Source organism: Leptinotarsa decemlineata, unplaced genomic scaffold (genome assembly GCF_025532065.1).
Source record: "Leptinotarsa decemlineata unplaced genomic scaffold, Ldec_3_MD MMD2_tig00026340_RagTag_RagTag, whole genome shotgun sequence".
Taxonomy (NCBI): domain Eukaryota; kingdom Metazoa; phylum Arthropoda; class Insecta; order Coleoptera; family Chrysomelidae; genus Leptinotarsa; species Leptinotarsa decemlineata.
In genome coordinates, this window is record NW_027412694.1 from 13,401,046 (window position 1) to 13,419,623 (window position 18,578).

The 18,578-nt window shown below is 34.7% G+C and overlaps 2 protein-coding genes across 10 annotated transcripts in view; both read right to left on the reverse strand.

Annotated features, from left to right (window-relative positions):
- Positions 1-18,578, reverse strand: part of LOC111504205 (potassium voltage-gated channel seizure) — a 741,437-nt gene that overhangs the window by 431,750 nt on the left and 291,109 nt on the right. The window lies entirely within an intron of this gene.
- LOC141485890 (uncharacterized) lies at positions 3,759-5,476 on the reverse strand. The gene is made up of 2 exons (XM_074183503.1): positions 4,757-5,476; positions 3,759-4,702 (listed from the first exon to the last, which is right to left on the reverse strand). The coding sequence occupies exon 2, from the start codon at positions 4,699-4,701 to the stop codon at positions 3,895-3,897; it is 807 nt and encodes a 268-aa protein (XP_074039604.1). The 5' UTR covers position 4,702; positions 4,757-5,476; the 3' UTR covers positions 3,759-3,894.

Genomic DNA, 18,578 nt, shown 5'->3' on the forward strand with positions numbered 1-18,578 from the left:
TTCCCACAACCTATAATCTTGAAGATATGAATGAACAACCTATTAGAGGATGTTTTTACGAAGAAGAGTTATTGCGAACCGAAAATCCTGATGTATATCTGATCGAGAAAGTGCTGAAGAAAAGGAAAAATAAAGTATATGTAAAGTGGTTAGGACTTCCTAGTGAACAGAATTCTTGGATTGATGAATCAAATATGCTTTAAATGTATCTAATAATGTATTTATGAATAAAGTAATGTTAAAGTTCATTATTGTTTTCATTTCAATTATATGTAAGTGAATTGAAAAAATATTGCAGCGGTAAACATTGCCCCAACCATTCGCAATGTTCTGTGTATACCAAACCAAATTAATTGTATACTCCATTCCCGCTTAAAATTTTTTTCAACTCACAATATTGAGAACACAATACCATTCCCAAAACTAATCGCTGTCACTTTGAAATGCTTTCTCCAACTCTTTTCGCCAATTATCTCTCACTGATAATGCCGTCTCATAAAGTCGAGTCGACTCCTCAAGCTCTGCCTGTGCTTGCATTCTCGAACGTTGATTGAATTTGTCATCTTTCATGATTTTTGAACGTAGTTCATCTGCTTCTTTGCTCATGTTAGCCAATTCAATTTTCGCTAATGCAATCTTAGCATCTAATGCTTGAAGAGTGTCCTTATTGACACTAATAGCTTGCTCACTCTTTTCATGTTCAGCAATAGCCTTTTGTGCCTTTACAAGACGGCATTTCGCTTTCTTTTTCATATCTCCAAACCGAAGTAATGGAGTGAAAGAAGATAGCGATTCAGTCATCAAATCACCCTTCATTTCTTTGGGTTCACATTTTGTCTTCCTCTTCGATCTGTCACTTTTCGTTGTGGGCTTTTTCTCCTGCAAACCACTTTTCGATTGTTTTTTTTCTTTCAACTCAGTGACAATCGATGAAGATGCATTATTAACCTTCCTTTTGATAGTTCTGGATTTTTTATCAACACCAAGAGGGGGGGTAGATGAAGGGTGTTTGGATGATGATGATTGTGAAATGATTGGAGTTTCAACGATAATTTGTTGAATTGGTTCCGGCACATCTGCGAAGTTAACGAAGTCGCTAATATCAAAATCACTTATCGAGTCTTGAGACTGTAAATGTAATACTGGAATATTTTCAAAATTAGTGTGATCGATATCAACAAGTGGTGAACCATCTTCAGCAATCAATAGTGGCATGGAGCTCATGATAATGATTATTTAGGTTTGGAGGAATGATATGTGATAGCAATAGAATGTGGATAGGAAAGGTGATGATGTTACTGATACTTCACCTTTTATAGAAGAAAATAAACTAGCGCATGCGCTCTTTCGTCAACTAGCCCACTCTTTCATCGACTAGAGATGCCATATCCTTCTCTCCCACTTAAAACGAGTCAAGTGATAGGTGGGAGTCGTACCACTTCCGTTTCCTATTCAATCGTATAAGTCGACTTGCGATCCTGAAGTTCATTCATTCACTCTCTACAACTGTGAGCAAACAACAACAAGATGAATTCTGCAAAAATAAATGCTGCATTAAATAGAATATCTGCTGTTGATGAAAACAATTGGATAGACGAATCAGATGATGATGATGTCAATGTTCCGCTAGAGGAAGTGATAGTTGAAGCAGAAGATGTTGGAGTCGATGAAGATGAGATAGACGAAGTTGAAAACGAGGCCAACCAAAGCGACGAAGATGATGACGTGATGGAGTTTGAGAGGGTCATGGATGAAGAAGGAGATGATGAAGGGATAGAAGCTGACACAACTGAAGGCGATGGTGCTTTGAGGATCGGTATGCGAACGCTCAATGTCAGTGAGACATTGGAAGATCCCTTGGATTTGTATTGTGCAATGGATGCATACGTATTGATCAGCACAATAGATGGAGAGAACAAAAAACTATGCTGGTGCTGCTTTCGGTTTTATTCGCATAGAAACAATAATGGAGGGTGGTATGCCCATGTCAACACCCACAACACTGTCTCAATTATGGAAATGGGACAAAATTGGTGTGAAGCTTGCGAGAGGCCACTAACAAACTTCACCCGAGTATCTACATGTATTATATGTAATAATGTCCAACCTGTGGCACAATAACCGTGGACCTACTGGTCAAAAAAAAAACAACAGCCCTTTTCAGGGCTACATTATTCACACAAACGGTAGTAGTAGAATTCACAGATTATGTGATAAATGACTACTTTGACTAAAAAGTCGAAGTTAGGATTTGGTTTATCATCGAATATCTGTGTATATGATGAGTACTACTTTGACTGAAAAGTCGAAGTTGATATTTTCTCAATCATTGAATATAATGATGAGTACTACAGAGTTGGATGATGATACTTTCACATAAGTTTTGACTATAGTGTTAACCTATTTCTGATTGAAAGTATAATGATAGCTCTGAAAATAGTTGTTTATTGTCTTTAATTGTAGCCCTTAAAAGGGCTGTTTTTCCTATTAATCCATACAATGGTATGGACTAACGCTCTTCATCATCAGAAACAATCATGATGGTGTCATCATCTGAATCATCTGTATCTGATGATATACTGATGATGTCGTCCTCATATTCATCAGATTCATCTGAATCAGATGATATACTAATTATGTCGTCCGCATGATCATCTAGCTCGTTATCCTGTAGATCGTCTAACTCATCTACTTCCTCTTGCATACGTTCCGGGAAATCATCAGGAAGATCGTAGATGCGTTGCAGCATTTCTGCGAAGGTTGTACTGAAATGATCAAACGTAGAATCTATTTCATGTACCTGGATGGGTCCTGTACTCATCATAGAAGACTCTGGTACACTCATCGGTTCGGTGGTGGAATCAGCAATCGACATTGTGGAAGAATGATGTAGAACTGGGATTGATACTATATTTATATTGGAAGAAATAAAACGGAGGGGGTGAAGTGTAAATGTAGAACAGTGTTTGAGATTCGAAAACATTAAAAATGACGATCTTCATGAAACTCTGAGCGATTATTATGAGAAATTCTAAGTGATTATTATGAAAAACTAATAAGAGAGAGGGAGGAAGACACTGCCCCAGCCTCGCAGTGCCTCGTGTACACCAACCAAAAAAGTGTGTACTCCGTGGAAGGAAAGGAAAGGAAAGGAAAGGGTGGGAGAAACAGGGAAACGATTACATATCGTCGTCGGAATTTAGGACATCATCGTCATCAATTAGGATAGGAGATGGCGGAGGACTGTCCTCGATAAGGATTGGGGATGGTGGAAGTCTGATGTCGCCAGCGTCATCGTCGTCGTCGTCGTCATCCTCATCTGTGATGTCTACAGGCGGTGGGTCACCCCATTCGTCATCCCATTGGTAGGGATCCGGATAATCCCCGTCCGATAAGTCAGCTTCATCACTCCCAGTGACATGCTGAACCTGCACCCTGTAGTCATTATTCATGAATTCGAAGGGAATGTCATGAGGTGCCGTTGTGGAGTCCACGAATCCTTCATGGATAGAAGCCCAGTAAGGATGTTGATGCGCTGGGTCACTGTACGGCTCAGTAGTTGAATCAGGTTCCATGTTGAAGGTGGCTGATCAACTGAATATTCCAACAGATAATTCCTACTTTTATACTTTTGAAAGGGAGTGGGGAGGAGTGGGGATGAAAGAACTTGGAATTGAAAATGGAAAAAAAGAAAAATAATGAAAAGACGAAGTGAAGAAAAATGCTCCAACCATCGCATTGTTCAATGTGTACCAAACCAAAACAATGTACACCCTTTATTTCACTTCTTTTTTCATTTGTTTTTTTTTGTTTTTTATTCCTAAAATCATAATTACAAACCTAAAACTACCATGCTACCTAATTATCCTAAAACTATCCTAGTTGACCTAAAAACTATTTCCCTTTATTCAAAAATTTCTTTATAAATATTTTTAGTTCATTATTGAGCTCTATCGAAGAGGTCTCTGCCTTCCGCCTTTCCTTCAGAGCTGCAGTCCTTCGATCTAGCTCGGCCATCCTCATTAACAACTCGCGCCGTTGGCTAGCAATTTCATTCTCCTCCCGGGAAATGCTAGCCAACGCGGCCTCACTATTTCGTGAAGCAAGTGCAACATCCCTACACCTCTGTAGGAAAGTTTCCATCTCCTGGGGGTTAACCTCTCCGACAGGCTCCGGCACTGGTGGCACTTGTGGCGTGATCTCCCCGGCAGGCTTCGACACTGGTGGCACGACCTCCATGGCAGGATCAGGCACCGGTGTGAGTTCCATGGGTGTCAACATCGCTAATAATGCAAATTGGGTGAGGATTTCACCTGGAGATGGCACCCTCGGCACCGGCTTATATGCCCTCCGTCTTTCCACTGTCAATGCGAGCGGTGTGGGACGTCTCGGAGGATTCCTTTTGGCGGTCGACCAACTACCTGCATAAGGGTTAGTCCTATTGCATTTACTCCTATACCTTTGAATAGGACCAACCTTAGCTGCAGATTGCCGCTTGGCTTTGTTAACAACCCTGTCTTCCTGGAATAAGACAGGGCTGCGTGGCCGCTGCACACCACCCGAAGTTGAAGCCTTCACCTCTTGGACCATCGCCACCTCGTCTCCCTCGAACATATCAGGGCTGCCTGGTCGCTCCACCTCAACATCCACAGGTATGATCGATGCCACAGCGTTGTCGATTTCCTGCGTGTAGTTTTCCATTCTGAAAATGTAATACAAAGTTAGTTGTTATGAAAAAGTAACATTGATAACTTACTCAAAATTCGCTTGTTGTAGACTGTAGAAGACTGCTGTATTAGACTGGTGTTGTAGTAGATTGCTGTAGCTGGACTGCACTCGATGAGAAGACTTGTCGTACTGAATGCCGAGAAGTGTGCTCCTCAGGGTGTAGGCAGAAGTGGGAGTGGTGGGAGTGAGGTGGGGGCGCGCATGCGCAATTGTGGGGTGAGGCGAGCAATGGTGGGAAGGGGGCGGGGCTAAAAGTGGAGGAGAGTGGGCGGGGACTACAGTGTGTTGTTAAATTTTTTTTTTAATGAAACATAAAATTAAAAATTTTTAGTCATAGAACCGGCATTGGTCATCCTCAGTCATAGAACCGGCATTGATCATCTACTTGAATTGTGACTGGAGAAAAAAATCTTTATTTTTTGTAAATCTATATTATTAAAATCAATAATGGGGGTATTTAATGTTCAGTGTGTATGTAGAATCGATATTTTTTGAGAAATGAGTGGTGGAATCTCATTATTATAATATTGAATTTATTACACTTATTTTCAATTTTACACGAAAAATAGTAATGACAAAAGTTGTAGAGAATTTAATTTCCAACAAATTTGGTCTCTATTATTTTTTTCGCAGGATTGATATTTTTCGAGAAAAGAACGGGTTGTAATCTCATTATGTAATATTGAATTTATTACACTTATTTTCAATTTAACACGAAAAATAGTAATGACAAAAGTTGTAGAGAATTTAATTTCCAACAAATTTGGTCTCTATTAATTTTTTCGCAGGATTGATATTTTTCGAGAAAAGAACGGGTTGTAATCTCATTATGTAATATTAAATTTATTACACTTATTTTCAATTTTACATGAAAAATGGTAATGACAAAAGTTGTAGAGAATTCAATTTTCAACAAATTTGGTCTCTATTATTTTTTTCGCAGGATTGATATTTTTCAAGAAAAGAACGGGTTGTAATCTCATTATGTAATATTGAATTTATTACACTTATTTTCAATTTAACACGAAAAATAGTAATGACAAAAGTTGTAGAGAATTTAATTTCCAACAAATTTGGTCTCTATTAATTTTTTCGCAGGATTGATATTTTTCGAGAAAAGAACGGGTTGTAATCTCATTATGTAATATTAAATTTATTACACTTATTTTCAATTTTACACGAAAAATGGTAATGACAAAAGTTGTAGAGAATTCAATTTTCAACAAATTTGGTCTCTATTATTTTTTTCGCAGGATTGATATTTTTCAAGAAAAGAACGGGTTGTAATCTCATTATGTAATATTGAATTTATTACACTTATTTTCAATTTAACACGAAAAATAGTAATGACAAAAGTTGTAGAGAATTTAATTTCCAACAAATTTGGTCTCTATTAATTTTTTCGCAGGATTGATATTTTTCGAGAAAAGAACGGGTTGTAATCTCATTATGTAATATTAAATTTATTACACTTATTTTCAATTTTACACGAAAAATGGTAATGACAAAAGTTGTAGAGAATTCAATTTCCAACAAATTTGGTCTTTATTAATTTTTTCGCAGGATTGATATTTTTCAAGAAAAGAACGGGTTGTAATCTCATTATGTAATATTGAATTTATTACACTTATTTTCAATTTTACACGAAAAATAGTAATGACAAAAGTTGTAGAGAATTCAATTTCCAACAAATTTGGTCTCCATTAATTTTTTCGCAGGATTGATATTTTTCGAGAAAAGAATGGGTTGTAATCTTGAGAAAAATTCCGAATCTTGACGATCAAAATTTTTTTTTAATTATAAACCTTTAATAATTCATAAAAAAAAGTAAAATATTGATATTAGTGGTTCAAATCCCGGTTTTTTCGCAGGATCGATATTTTTCAAGAAAAGAACGGGTTGTAATCTTGAGAAAGATTCCGAATCTTGACGATCAAAATTTTTTTTTTAATTATAAACCTTTAATAATTCATAAAAAAAGTAAAATATTGATATTAGTGGTTCAAATCCCGGTTTTTTCGCAGGATCGATATTTTTCGAGAAAAGAACGGGTTGTAATCTTGAGAAAGATTCCGAATCTCGACGATCAATTTTTTTTTTTTTTTAACCTTTATTAATTCATAAAAAAGTAAAATATTGATATTAGTGGTTCAAATCCCGGATTACCCATAAAAAAAATCAATAATTTTTATATAAATGAAGCTTTCATATCTTATATAGAATAATAAATGTTATTAACACCAATATGTAAGCCTGTGGCGTAATGGTTAAGACCCTAGCCTATGCAGACGTATGACATGAGTTCAAATCCCCGTGTGACCAAAAATTTTTTTCTTTATTTCTCACCATTATTCCTTGTGATTTAAATAGAATTGAAACTGTTAGTATAAGTGGGCCTGTGGCAGCGTAGATGTTAAGGTATCATCCTACCGCACAGACTATCCAAGTTCGAAACTTGGCAATGACAAAACTAGAAAAAAACTAGAAAAAATAATAAGAAGGAGGCGGTGGGGGGGGGGGGGGGGGGGGGAGGGGGGCAAGAGGGTATAGGTTTGTGAAAAAATATAATTTTTTTAATTTTAAAATTTATTTTCAAATTTCAAAAAATTTTTTTCAAATTTGCTTTTTTTTTTCAAATTAAATTTTTTTTTTCAAATTTTAACAGTTGGGAACATGTCAAGTCAGAATTCGAGTACATCACTAATGCCACTTCAGGGACATTGAAATATATATATAATAATACTTGTTGATAACTTTCATTATTAATTTTTCAAATACACATTTTTTTTCCTAACCTAACTTAATCAGGCCCTGCCCAGGCAGGCTATTCCACTTCACTATTCACCATGTTGGTTCAATTAATACGTCATCTGTTGCTTTTGGTTTTGGTTCTATTATTCTAATATTTGGATCAATGTTCAGTCCTGGATATCCCACTCCACCTGATGGCCTGACTTTATGGCTTTTCTCCAAAACTTCAACTCTCTCTTCCAGTACATCATACTTTTTCATTGTAGTCGCTGTTATGTTTGACATAGCATCAAATTTTTTATTTGTAGACGCTGTTATGTCAGACATTTTTATGTCTACATCATTTGTAAGTTTGTCAAATTTACGAGTGAAAGTTATCCGAGCCTCTGCAATTTTATCGTCAAATGCTTGACGGGCATCGCGAGCAATATTGCCTATTGTGGATTGTATTGCAGCTTGTAGGGCTAGAAGTATAACCTCCTTTGTTCCGTTAATTTCCCCCTCAAGGTATGATACAGTTACACAATCACTCTTGTCAATTGGTTCGCTTGTATTTTTCAATATTTTTCTTTGCATGTCATAATGACCATCTTTTGTTAATTTAAATCCATTGCCGGGTGGACCTCGGATGACATTACCACCCCATTTTTTTTTTCTGCCAAATTTATCGATTGTTTTAGACATTGTGCACCCACGATGATTCTTTTCAAACTGATATTCCTTTCATTTACATTATACTATATATTGCAGTAATCGATTAGGGAAATAGAAATAATACAAATAAAATTTCAATCATTTTATATTCATTACAGTAATACATATACATACATACATAATACATTAATATCACAATACTTCTGTCATATTGAATTTTCCGGTTTTGAAGATATTGAATGATACTTCAATCATTGATCTCGGCAGATAATAAATTAATCAATTGATCCAATGGAGTCTCCTGAGATTGTGATTGTTGAATAATATTACTTATCCAACGAATGTTCTCATTTGGATCGTTTTCATAAAATTCAATATCATTATGACCCCAAGGAAGAGTGTGGGTAGTATTCGGAATGATAAATCGTTTATCGTCGTGGTATGATAATGCAACTTTATTTTTCAATTCAGTATACATATCATGCAACACGCTTCTAAATGAATTCATCTTTCTGAATATCATACCACCTTGTTCGACGATTTTTTGATAATCTTCGCATGTCAATTCATTCTTTATTACCGATCGTTTAACCCCTTTGGCTTTCTTAAATTCACCATCAACAGATTTCACATAATATGCTTTAGCACCTGTACCATAAAAACTCATGATTGGATCATTTGGAAATTCATCTTTGAAGTTACCCAAGACTGAACTTGTTACTGGAATATTGAATTGGTTAACTATACTGTAATTGGATGTATCAAATCTACTTATGTTAGTTTTTATGAATTCATAAAAATTTTCTGTGTTTACTTTAAGAATGAGCGAGTCGGTATCTGTGTAAAGTAAAGAGACATTTTCATCAAAGTGTTGTTTGATGCATCCATAGAAAAAGTCATACATGACTGTTTTAGATAATTCTAATATGGAAAATCCCAAATATAATGGTTTATCGTAATGAACCTTCACTCTACCCAATTGAATGGCAACGAAATTATCAGTGAAAATTGAACAATTTTTGAAATTTGGTTTGGCTATGAGAGTGCTGGCACCTATATTTTTCTTTATATTTTCCCAATGTGTAACGAGTCTAACATCAATTCGATTATCTACATTCTCCATTGTCTTTCCATACACCGCATTATTCATTAGTTTATAGAAATCTTTAACAGATTTGTTGTTAGACCTATTACGCATTTCAGTATTAAGATCTATATAGGGTTTCATCCAGCATGATTGTTTGAATTTCAATACTCTATGTGTATTCATTACAATCAATCCATTTTTGACAGCTTGCTGTAGATTCCTATAATGAACAATATATTTTCTTTTATCATTCAAATTTGGAATTAATTTGGGAATTTTCGATTGTGTACGAGGTGGTATTATTTTTTCGACTAAAAATGGAAGGTCAGAATGTTTATCATGCAACTCTTGTGGATAATGAATGTCCACTTCAAATACATACCCATACGGACTATCAGTACTCACATCCATCACATCAAGATTAAGAATTTCATTTGGTGTCAACCATGTAAATTCACTTGTTGGTAGAGGTTGTGACATACTGTGACCGTATAGATTTGTTGCATCTAAATATGTAATGAATGTGGAAGGTTCATTGGGATTATAATTGGGTAAAAATCTATTATTTGCTATATGTTTCCTCTCGCTACATTGACTAATTCCACCTCGTATACCTTTTTGAAAAAAGTGAATCATATCAATGTCAGTTAGTAATTCCAATTCAACATTAGTGAACTTCAACATGGCATCCCATGATAATCCAGGTGCAGTATAATATTGTGCCGGATCTAAGTTATATATCTCTAAACTTGTGGTGCGGAAGTTTTCAAAAATATCACATAGTAGCAATACATCCGACTTCAAATACAAATCAGAGTATTCCCCCAAATTCTGACACTCGAATAAATTCCAAACATTTCTAGCCCTATCATAATCAGTTTCCGATATATGTTCACAATTGAGTGTGTCATAAAACTGATTTTTTGTCGGAAGTAATGGATAATTCAATTTGTCAATGTCATCAACAAAACTATATGGAAATACACCTTTCTGTCTCATCAAATTGAATTTCTCAATTTGTGGGAAATGTTTGTGCATCTCCAAACATTGATCGGAGGTCAAGTTTGCACCCAACTTCTCCAACGAATTAGTCATAAATTTATAACTATCGATAAATCTCATTTTGAGATAATTCTTCCTAACCACACCATCTTTATCGGTATAGCTGTGTGTGAAGAGATGCTTCGTGAAAGATATATATTTCTCTTTAGTTTGCGGGATAACATCAACTTTCTCTTTATTCCTATACAATTCTTTTATGAATAAATGACAATCATAACCACTTAAATTATGAAAAATGATAGGTATGAAGTTTGGTATTTTGAAATTTAAATTACATTTCGAGTGAGCGGCATGTGATCTTTTCTTTCCTGTGACATGACAATGATCTCTTACTTTGACTTCACCATCAGTAAATGCTTTATTACATATACCACAAGTTCTGGCTGCAGCAAACTGTTCTTCTTCTTCGTCAGTTTGTGTATCCATCGGTTTAGGGTTTCTGAGATGATTTTCATGTATCTCTTTCAAATCATCTTCAATGCTACTCACAAATTTCTGAGCTGCATCTACACCCCTATATGTAACAAATTTTGACAAATCATCATTATATGAACACTTTATCAAATAAGCAAATGAATATGGGGCATGTTTGAATGTTTTAATCGTGTATGAACTTTCAGGATTTGGCTCATTCACATGAATCGGTTTAAGCACTGATTCAAAATCAGCATACACTACAAATGGCACCCTCATTTGCCTCTCAAAGTTTTCAAACATTAGTTTATTTTCCGCAACCATTCTACCATATTTATTGATCTTTAAATTAGTAGTTGGTGTTGTGGTACTAATGTGATTACAATCATACATATTATGACGTAAAAGCAATCTCTCATCAGAAAAATATATCAAACATCCGTCACAAAAATATTTTTTCTGTCTATGAGCTGATAGTTGATTAGAAACTAATCTTGAAAGATCTTTGATCCAACAATAGTGACCATTACCGGAGTCATCAGTTATAAACAACAAATTGACATGTCTCCGGAGTCTTCTCTGTGAGTATCGCAATGGACCAATCACTTCATACTTCATTTTACCCTTCTCAAATGTACTCTCTAAACCGTAAACATTAATTGAAATATCATTCCTATCTTCGAATATTTCGATACTCTTATTATTAACTTTAACCGGAAAATCCATACCTGTGACATCTAAAACAGTGGAAAAATGTGGATATGACGTAAGTTCGGACACTCGACTATCTGCAGGATATAATGCTGATGTTATAGCCCAAGCAAAACAATATTGATCTTCATTACGAACATTCACAACAGCTTTCTTCCATTGAATACATTGAGGCAGCTTCACATATGAACGTCCTTCCAGTGGACTGTATTTATTAATGTTGACCTCGAGAAACAATATTTTTTCACAAGTCCAACCTGAATTATTAAAAAAAAAATTACTATTCAATCTTATTGAAATTTTTAAAAAATAAATACCTGAGTCACGATCCTGGAACTCAGTCGTTTGAGCCACAATTACATCACGGAATCCATCAAAAACAGCATTCAAATCTGAAGATTGGTCCACTATTTTATTTTGGGAATTAAATGACTTCGTGTCCCTCGAATCATCAGTCTGAAGAATATAATTCCCAAAAACTTCCATATTCACCTTGATGCTTTTATGGATCCTGATGGCTGATTCCAGTAATTCAATGACCTTCTGCCTAATCTTATTGAAAAATGACATGTAGTCACTGGTTACAATCGAACTCTCCACCCTGTATGTAGCAATGCGGCAATTGAATGCATTCGTTATAATTTGAACACCGTCAGACAATTGAACACATGCATTATTTTTATGACTCATGGTTCTTCGGTGAGAATTCACTTGGGTCATAGGAATTGTCACATTACAACAATTGCACGTATACATAGGTGTTGCATTATCCACTCTCACCCGTTTCACTGCAGGCCCTCCTTGGCAACTCTGGAGCTGATGCCGACGAAGATTATCACTACGAGTGAAAGATTTACCACAGTCACAGGAATACATTTTATATAATAGTTCTCACTAACTCACTTGATGTAAACTGACATAGCCAACACTCGTACGCTTCTTAAATACACTCTGATAGGACCCGTCAAGACGTCATAGCCAACCCCACTTCTCAACTACATGCGCCAAGATTACCTCCCAACTGAATGCGATAACAGATGTCGATATACGAGCAAGCAGTGGTCGTTGCGGTCTCGGAGAGGGTAGACGCTAGGCAAACGGTCCTCGGCTGCCGTTGTGTCACCATCGATAGCGGGGCTAGAGCGAACCTTCATCGCTTCGGGAGAGGTGAGGGCAGACCGATGAATACGCATTACTCTGCCACACGTCGTGGAGTGAACATGTCGCTCTCTAGCCGTTGAACGGTTATTGCTGTGACGTCACTCCACTACTAACTTGGTGCCCTAACACCGATGGAGCATTTATTACTTGGAGGATTTTCGAAGTATGCAGACGTATGTTTGTACATAGACAAACAAGCACATGATGAAACCCTGTACCGTGCATTCTCCTACACACACACATAAACACACAAAATCTCATATGAAAAAAAAATCTGAACGATCCATGCACCAGACACTTCAAGGTCACAACGCCTTGACTTCACTGCACAACAAAAAAACTTCACCAAACAACAACCAATAAAAAAAAGCAATTAATACGTCATAGTGGTGGGGGGAGGCCGAGAATCAGCTGTAAACAACTACTCAAAGAGTTGTTTGATCAGTTCTGCGAGTCCAAATTTCAAATACATTTTGCGCAACTGAATGAAATAAACCTTATACTGCGAGGGTCGGGAAATTTGAAGTTTCAAGGCATGAGCAATATTTTGTTTATGAAGATAAAATCACTGCATTTATCGCTAAAATCGAGATATTAAATTCAATTCAATTTTATTTGGATTATGTTAATATACAATTTATTAATATTATCGTTAGGACCACTAGGAGTTTGAGGAAGGCAGCCTAAGCGCAGGTGGCTTGTAATGTGCTCTGTCTCCCCGTGGAAGTACTTTAAAAATATATCAGGCACAAAAGTAATAAAAGATTAAACAACGGTTGCAGTTGTATTAGTGAATAGACAGAGGAAGCTGCTATATTTTATGAGAAAGATACCTGTAATTATCTATACATCTAGGTTTACATAATATTGGAAATAGGTACACATACACTGAAAGACACATTGGAAGATCAGAAAATGTACTGATATTTCTGTGTTATTGGGTATGTTTGAATAAACTATTTATATGGGTATTATTTACAATTATGAATTCTTTTGTATTTTTTTTATACTTTAAAAATGTCGTATTTATCTTTATTTCAAGGGGAAGAATGTTATACAGTTTTGAAGCGAAATAGTTGACTGAACGTTGGGTATGACTTTTTTTGTAAAGGGGTATATCAATGAATAAATTATGTACATTTCTAGTGTACTTTGTATTTGCCTAAGAATAATTGATATTGTTTGAGTATATCCATATGAAACACTGGTGTGCATACAAACTTCTTATATCAAGCAGATCAGTTTCAGAATAGAGTTTTTCTGTATCAAATTGTCTGTTTTTTTCAACATCACTTTTAAAACTGTATACTGGAGCACCTGTACAATATTTCGCACATTCTCAAACATTCCACCCCACACTGTGATACAATATCGTATAATTGACTCAACAAGAGATTTGTAAACAATAATTAAGCTTTTTTTGTGAGTATATCCCTGAGTTCATACATTTTATAGCTAAGATGTCTAAGTCTTTTAACTATACATTACAAATGTTCATCCCATCTCAGATGTTGGTAAATTACAACTTCTGAATACTTTAGTTTAGTTACTTTTTCAATATATGGACATTCACAAATGGTTTCAGAACAGTTTGGCATATGTAAATAATTTTTTTGTTGGACAGGTTGGTGGTTGCTCAGAAGAGTGAAAGTAATAAATTTCGATTTTTCAACATTAAGGTTGAGAAGATTGTTACTTAACCAAATTTGTATTTTACCCAAACACTCTTCTGCTACTTTATATACCTGTTGCCATGTATCACCTGTACAGATAATTGCAGTATCGTCAGCATATGATATAAAGTGCCCTTTGAAATTATTTATGCGACTTAAACTATGAATGTATGCTAAAAATAGTATTGGGCCTAAAACGGTACCTTGAGGTACGCCATTAGAGATTTTAGCCAGTTCACTAACATTGTTACCTATTTTGACCCTTTGGGTTCTACAAGAAAGATAATGTAAAAACATTATTTGCTGGTCCTCGTATTCCATATAAATTCAGTTTATTCAAGAGTGCTTCATGAGAAATTGTATCAAAGGCCTTGGCCAAATCAAGAAAAATTGCAAGACACTTTTTTTAATTGTCTAAGGCATCCGATGCTTGCTTAGTCTAAAACAGCTAGTTCAGTATTACTTCCATTAATGAATCCATACTGCCTTTCTGTTAATACCTCATTTTTTTGAAAAAATTCCAGTAGGCGAATTTTGAGGGCATGCTTCAATATCTTCGCAAAATTATCTATTACAGAAATTGGTCGATAGTTGCTGGGATTGGATTTATCACCAGATTCAAAAACGGGAGTGACTATGGAATATTTCCATTGCAGTGGTATTTTGCCAGTTTTGAATATTAAATTGATTATATAGACAAGGGGTTGTACCAAATACAGGTGTAGACTTTTAATAAGTCTGGAACTGATTCCATCCGGACCAGGTGCACAATTATTTTTTAATTTTGATATAATGTTTATAATTTCTTTATCATTTACCGGGGTGAGAAATATTGAATTTACTATTGATTTGTCGTTCAAAAATTGTGGGGTCATTCTATATGATTTATTTCTTTTTTTAGCCATTTCTGTGCCAACACTAGCGAAATATTCATTGAAAACGTTTGCCTTTTCCTTATCTTCCCTAAATATCTTATCTTTTAATTTGATTTTCTCTATAATTTTCTGTTTTATATTTCTATTAGTTATTTCATTGATTGTTTCCCATGTTTTTGTGCAAACTTCACTATTTCCCTTTAATTTATTTCTGTAATAGTAATTTTTTGTAATTCGTAATAATTTACTCAATTCATTTCTATACCGCTTATATTCATTTCTCAATTCTGGGTTCATATTTTCATACATTTTCAGTTTCAGTTTATCTCTATGCTCTATAGATTTGATTGAACCTACAGTGATATGGACCAACAAGGTCGAAAATAATAACTTTTCTGTGTTTGATAGGTTCAATCAAATTATTGATGGACAGAGTCCTGAAATTAAAGAGAAATACAAAAAAACATATTACATTGCGAAAACTTGAAAATTTAATTCACTCGCTATTTTGTCGACCGCGAGGATGAAAGTATTAAAAAACTGATACGCAATTCATTTATTGTAAACGTTTCTGAGGTGCCTGATTAAGTTCAAGATGAAGTAATTGATATGCTATACGACAGAACTCAAAAGATACATTCGAATCAGGAATTGATCTTGAAGAATTTTGGAGCCAAAAGGCAATATTTTTACCAAAACTTCTAGACATTGCTATCGGTTACCTTACCTTATTTTCTTCGACATACCTATTTTTTTGGGCGCTTCTGATAATTAAAAACAAGCACTGAAATCAGTTGGATGTCACTGCTGATATGCGTTTAAGTTTAAGTAACACTGAACCAAGGATTCAAAATTTAGTAAAGAGTATGCAATCACAAAAATTGCATTAATTTATAATGTTATAGTTACAGATTTTACCTAATGATTAAAGGACATTGAATAATTTCATGCGTATTTTATTTATAGATTAATTAGAACAGTTATCGTAAGGTATTTTATATTAACTACAAACTAATCAACCAACTTGGTGGTCCATGACCTGACAGAAATTTTGTCAAATGGTCCCGCGTGACTATAAGGTTAGAAGCCACTGATTTGAATAAAGTTGCTCTCATACAATTTTTTAATATTTATGAAAATATAAATCCGTTGAATTCCAATATCAACCAATATCACATGAATTCTGAAGGATATACAAGGTTTATGGAAAATAGTAGTCATTATTCACTGTGGTTCTGGTGTTGAATCTGGTCATTATTACGCATTGGTCAAAGACAAAACGGACTGGTTTAAATTTGACCATAGTCGTGTCACTAATCGTTCTGGCGATGTCTTGAATTTATTGGAGCCTCTGGAGACACCCTACACTTTGTTTTATAAAAGAGAGGACATTGGCAGATCAAGATCTACAGAAGATGTGATGCTGCAGGTGTTCCCGGGTTTTTCTGCAGTTGAAAAAGCAAATACATCACTGGAACCAATGAAGTCGCCCCGGAGCGTCAATTAATTTCTGTTGTTCTTTCATAATTCCATGACTTGTATTACTTTCTTCAAACCGAAAATATATTTTTGTACAATTGTCATTAAAAGTGACATTTTTGATGGTTGTCAAGAGTATTAGAAAATGATGTTTACCAAGTAGCGTGTTAAAAAATATTTTACCACTAGTGTTGAAAGTATTCTTTAAAACGATTTTCTGACCGAATAGCAATAAACAAAACATAATTATTGACTTTTTAAGGAAGTTTTATTATGTACAATGGATATAGATACAAAAAAAGTTCTGTTATAAATGTATTATATACAATAAACCCCAGCAAGAACTCCAAATGTGACTTTAAATAAAACGCGTGAGCTGTAAATCAAACTGTTTATTGGTAACCAGTTGATTCAGTGTCACCTGACATGGCCACTTCACAGTAAACGCGATAACATGAAAATAATTTACTGACAAGAGATGTCAAAATGTGTTTTTATGGAAATAATAAATTTATTTATTTATTTTATTATGAAAACAGGACAGTTGTACAAAAAACTTTGTATGATATTTGTGTTGGAAGTGAGTTTTATTTTGTTCGTGAAATTGCTTGCTACGCTCACTCAAAGAATATAACATTACTTACACATATAATAAATAGCTATTTCACGATATAGATTTCCAATTATGTATTATTTGTGAAAAGTTGAATGAAATATATTTGGCATCCAAAACTTTGAAATAAAATCCTTAAAGACATAATTTTAATAATAGTAATTCAACTGCCACATCAGTTCAGAAATAACGAAAGTACATTTACGACTGTTTCATTACAATGTTTGTGTCTTTTAATAAATATTTATTCAGTCTGACAAGAATAATCCATAAGCCTATTCACTAATTTATCAATACAGGATCATTTGGCACAAGTGAGAGGTATAACTATCAGAATGAGAAACGTCAACATACTCACCTACACAATTAAATCATCTTTAATTCAGTTACAGACAATTCAATTCTGAGATAACGCATTCAAGTTTACACTGTGTCAACGCAGAATGTATTTTCAGTTTGATCAAACAGTAGAATTTATAGTGGGATGAATCCCTTGATCATCTACTTCAGTGTGAAACGAAATAAGGATTATTGTTAACGGAATATGTTCATTGAAACAATGGATTCATCAATATTCACAGAACAGGATTTTGGCGAATTCCTTCACCAAAATCTAAGTTTTGTCGTGTCGACTTCACCAGTATTTATAACAATAAAGTTAACAGTACACGATTTATTTTGTGAAAATATCTGATTTTTATATCTGGGTGAAATGGTGGTGCAATTTGGAAACGACGAAATTCCGGAACTGGTCATGTAGTTTGATGAAGAAGCAATGTTTTAGGAAGACATTCGTTCTAAAAGGAAATTATTGGTTTTAAATTTTTGCTTCAAAACTGTAATGGGAATCAAGATAAAACAACTGAAACTTGGAGAACTCAGCTTATCAAAACATTTGACGTTTACCTTCTCAGGTCGAGTGTGCTCTCCACAGTGATGTGCATCGTCTTTTGACTTTTACTCTCACACAAAAAAAAGTACAATACAGGAAATAGCAGCCAATAACAGATTCTCGAGGGGTATGGAACGAAAAAAATCTCGACTTCTAGTCATACACTACAGAGCCTTCTAGGAATCCAGAAGACAAAATCGAGAAGTCAGAATAGTCTAGAATTCACGAAATTAAATGTAAGGACTGCGATGCAAAATAATCTGAACAGGCAAAAAAATCTATTAAATGAGATATAGGGAACACTTAGCTCACTTAAAATATGGAAGACCTGAACAATCAGTAGTCGCCCATCATATTTTGCAACAAAATTATTCCATAAACTTCAGTTCATTAGGATGAGTTAGACAAGTTAACAACAACAGGCATCTAGATGCCTATGAGAGTGTAGAAATAAGTAAACATAATAATATTATGAATA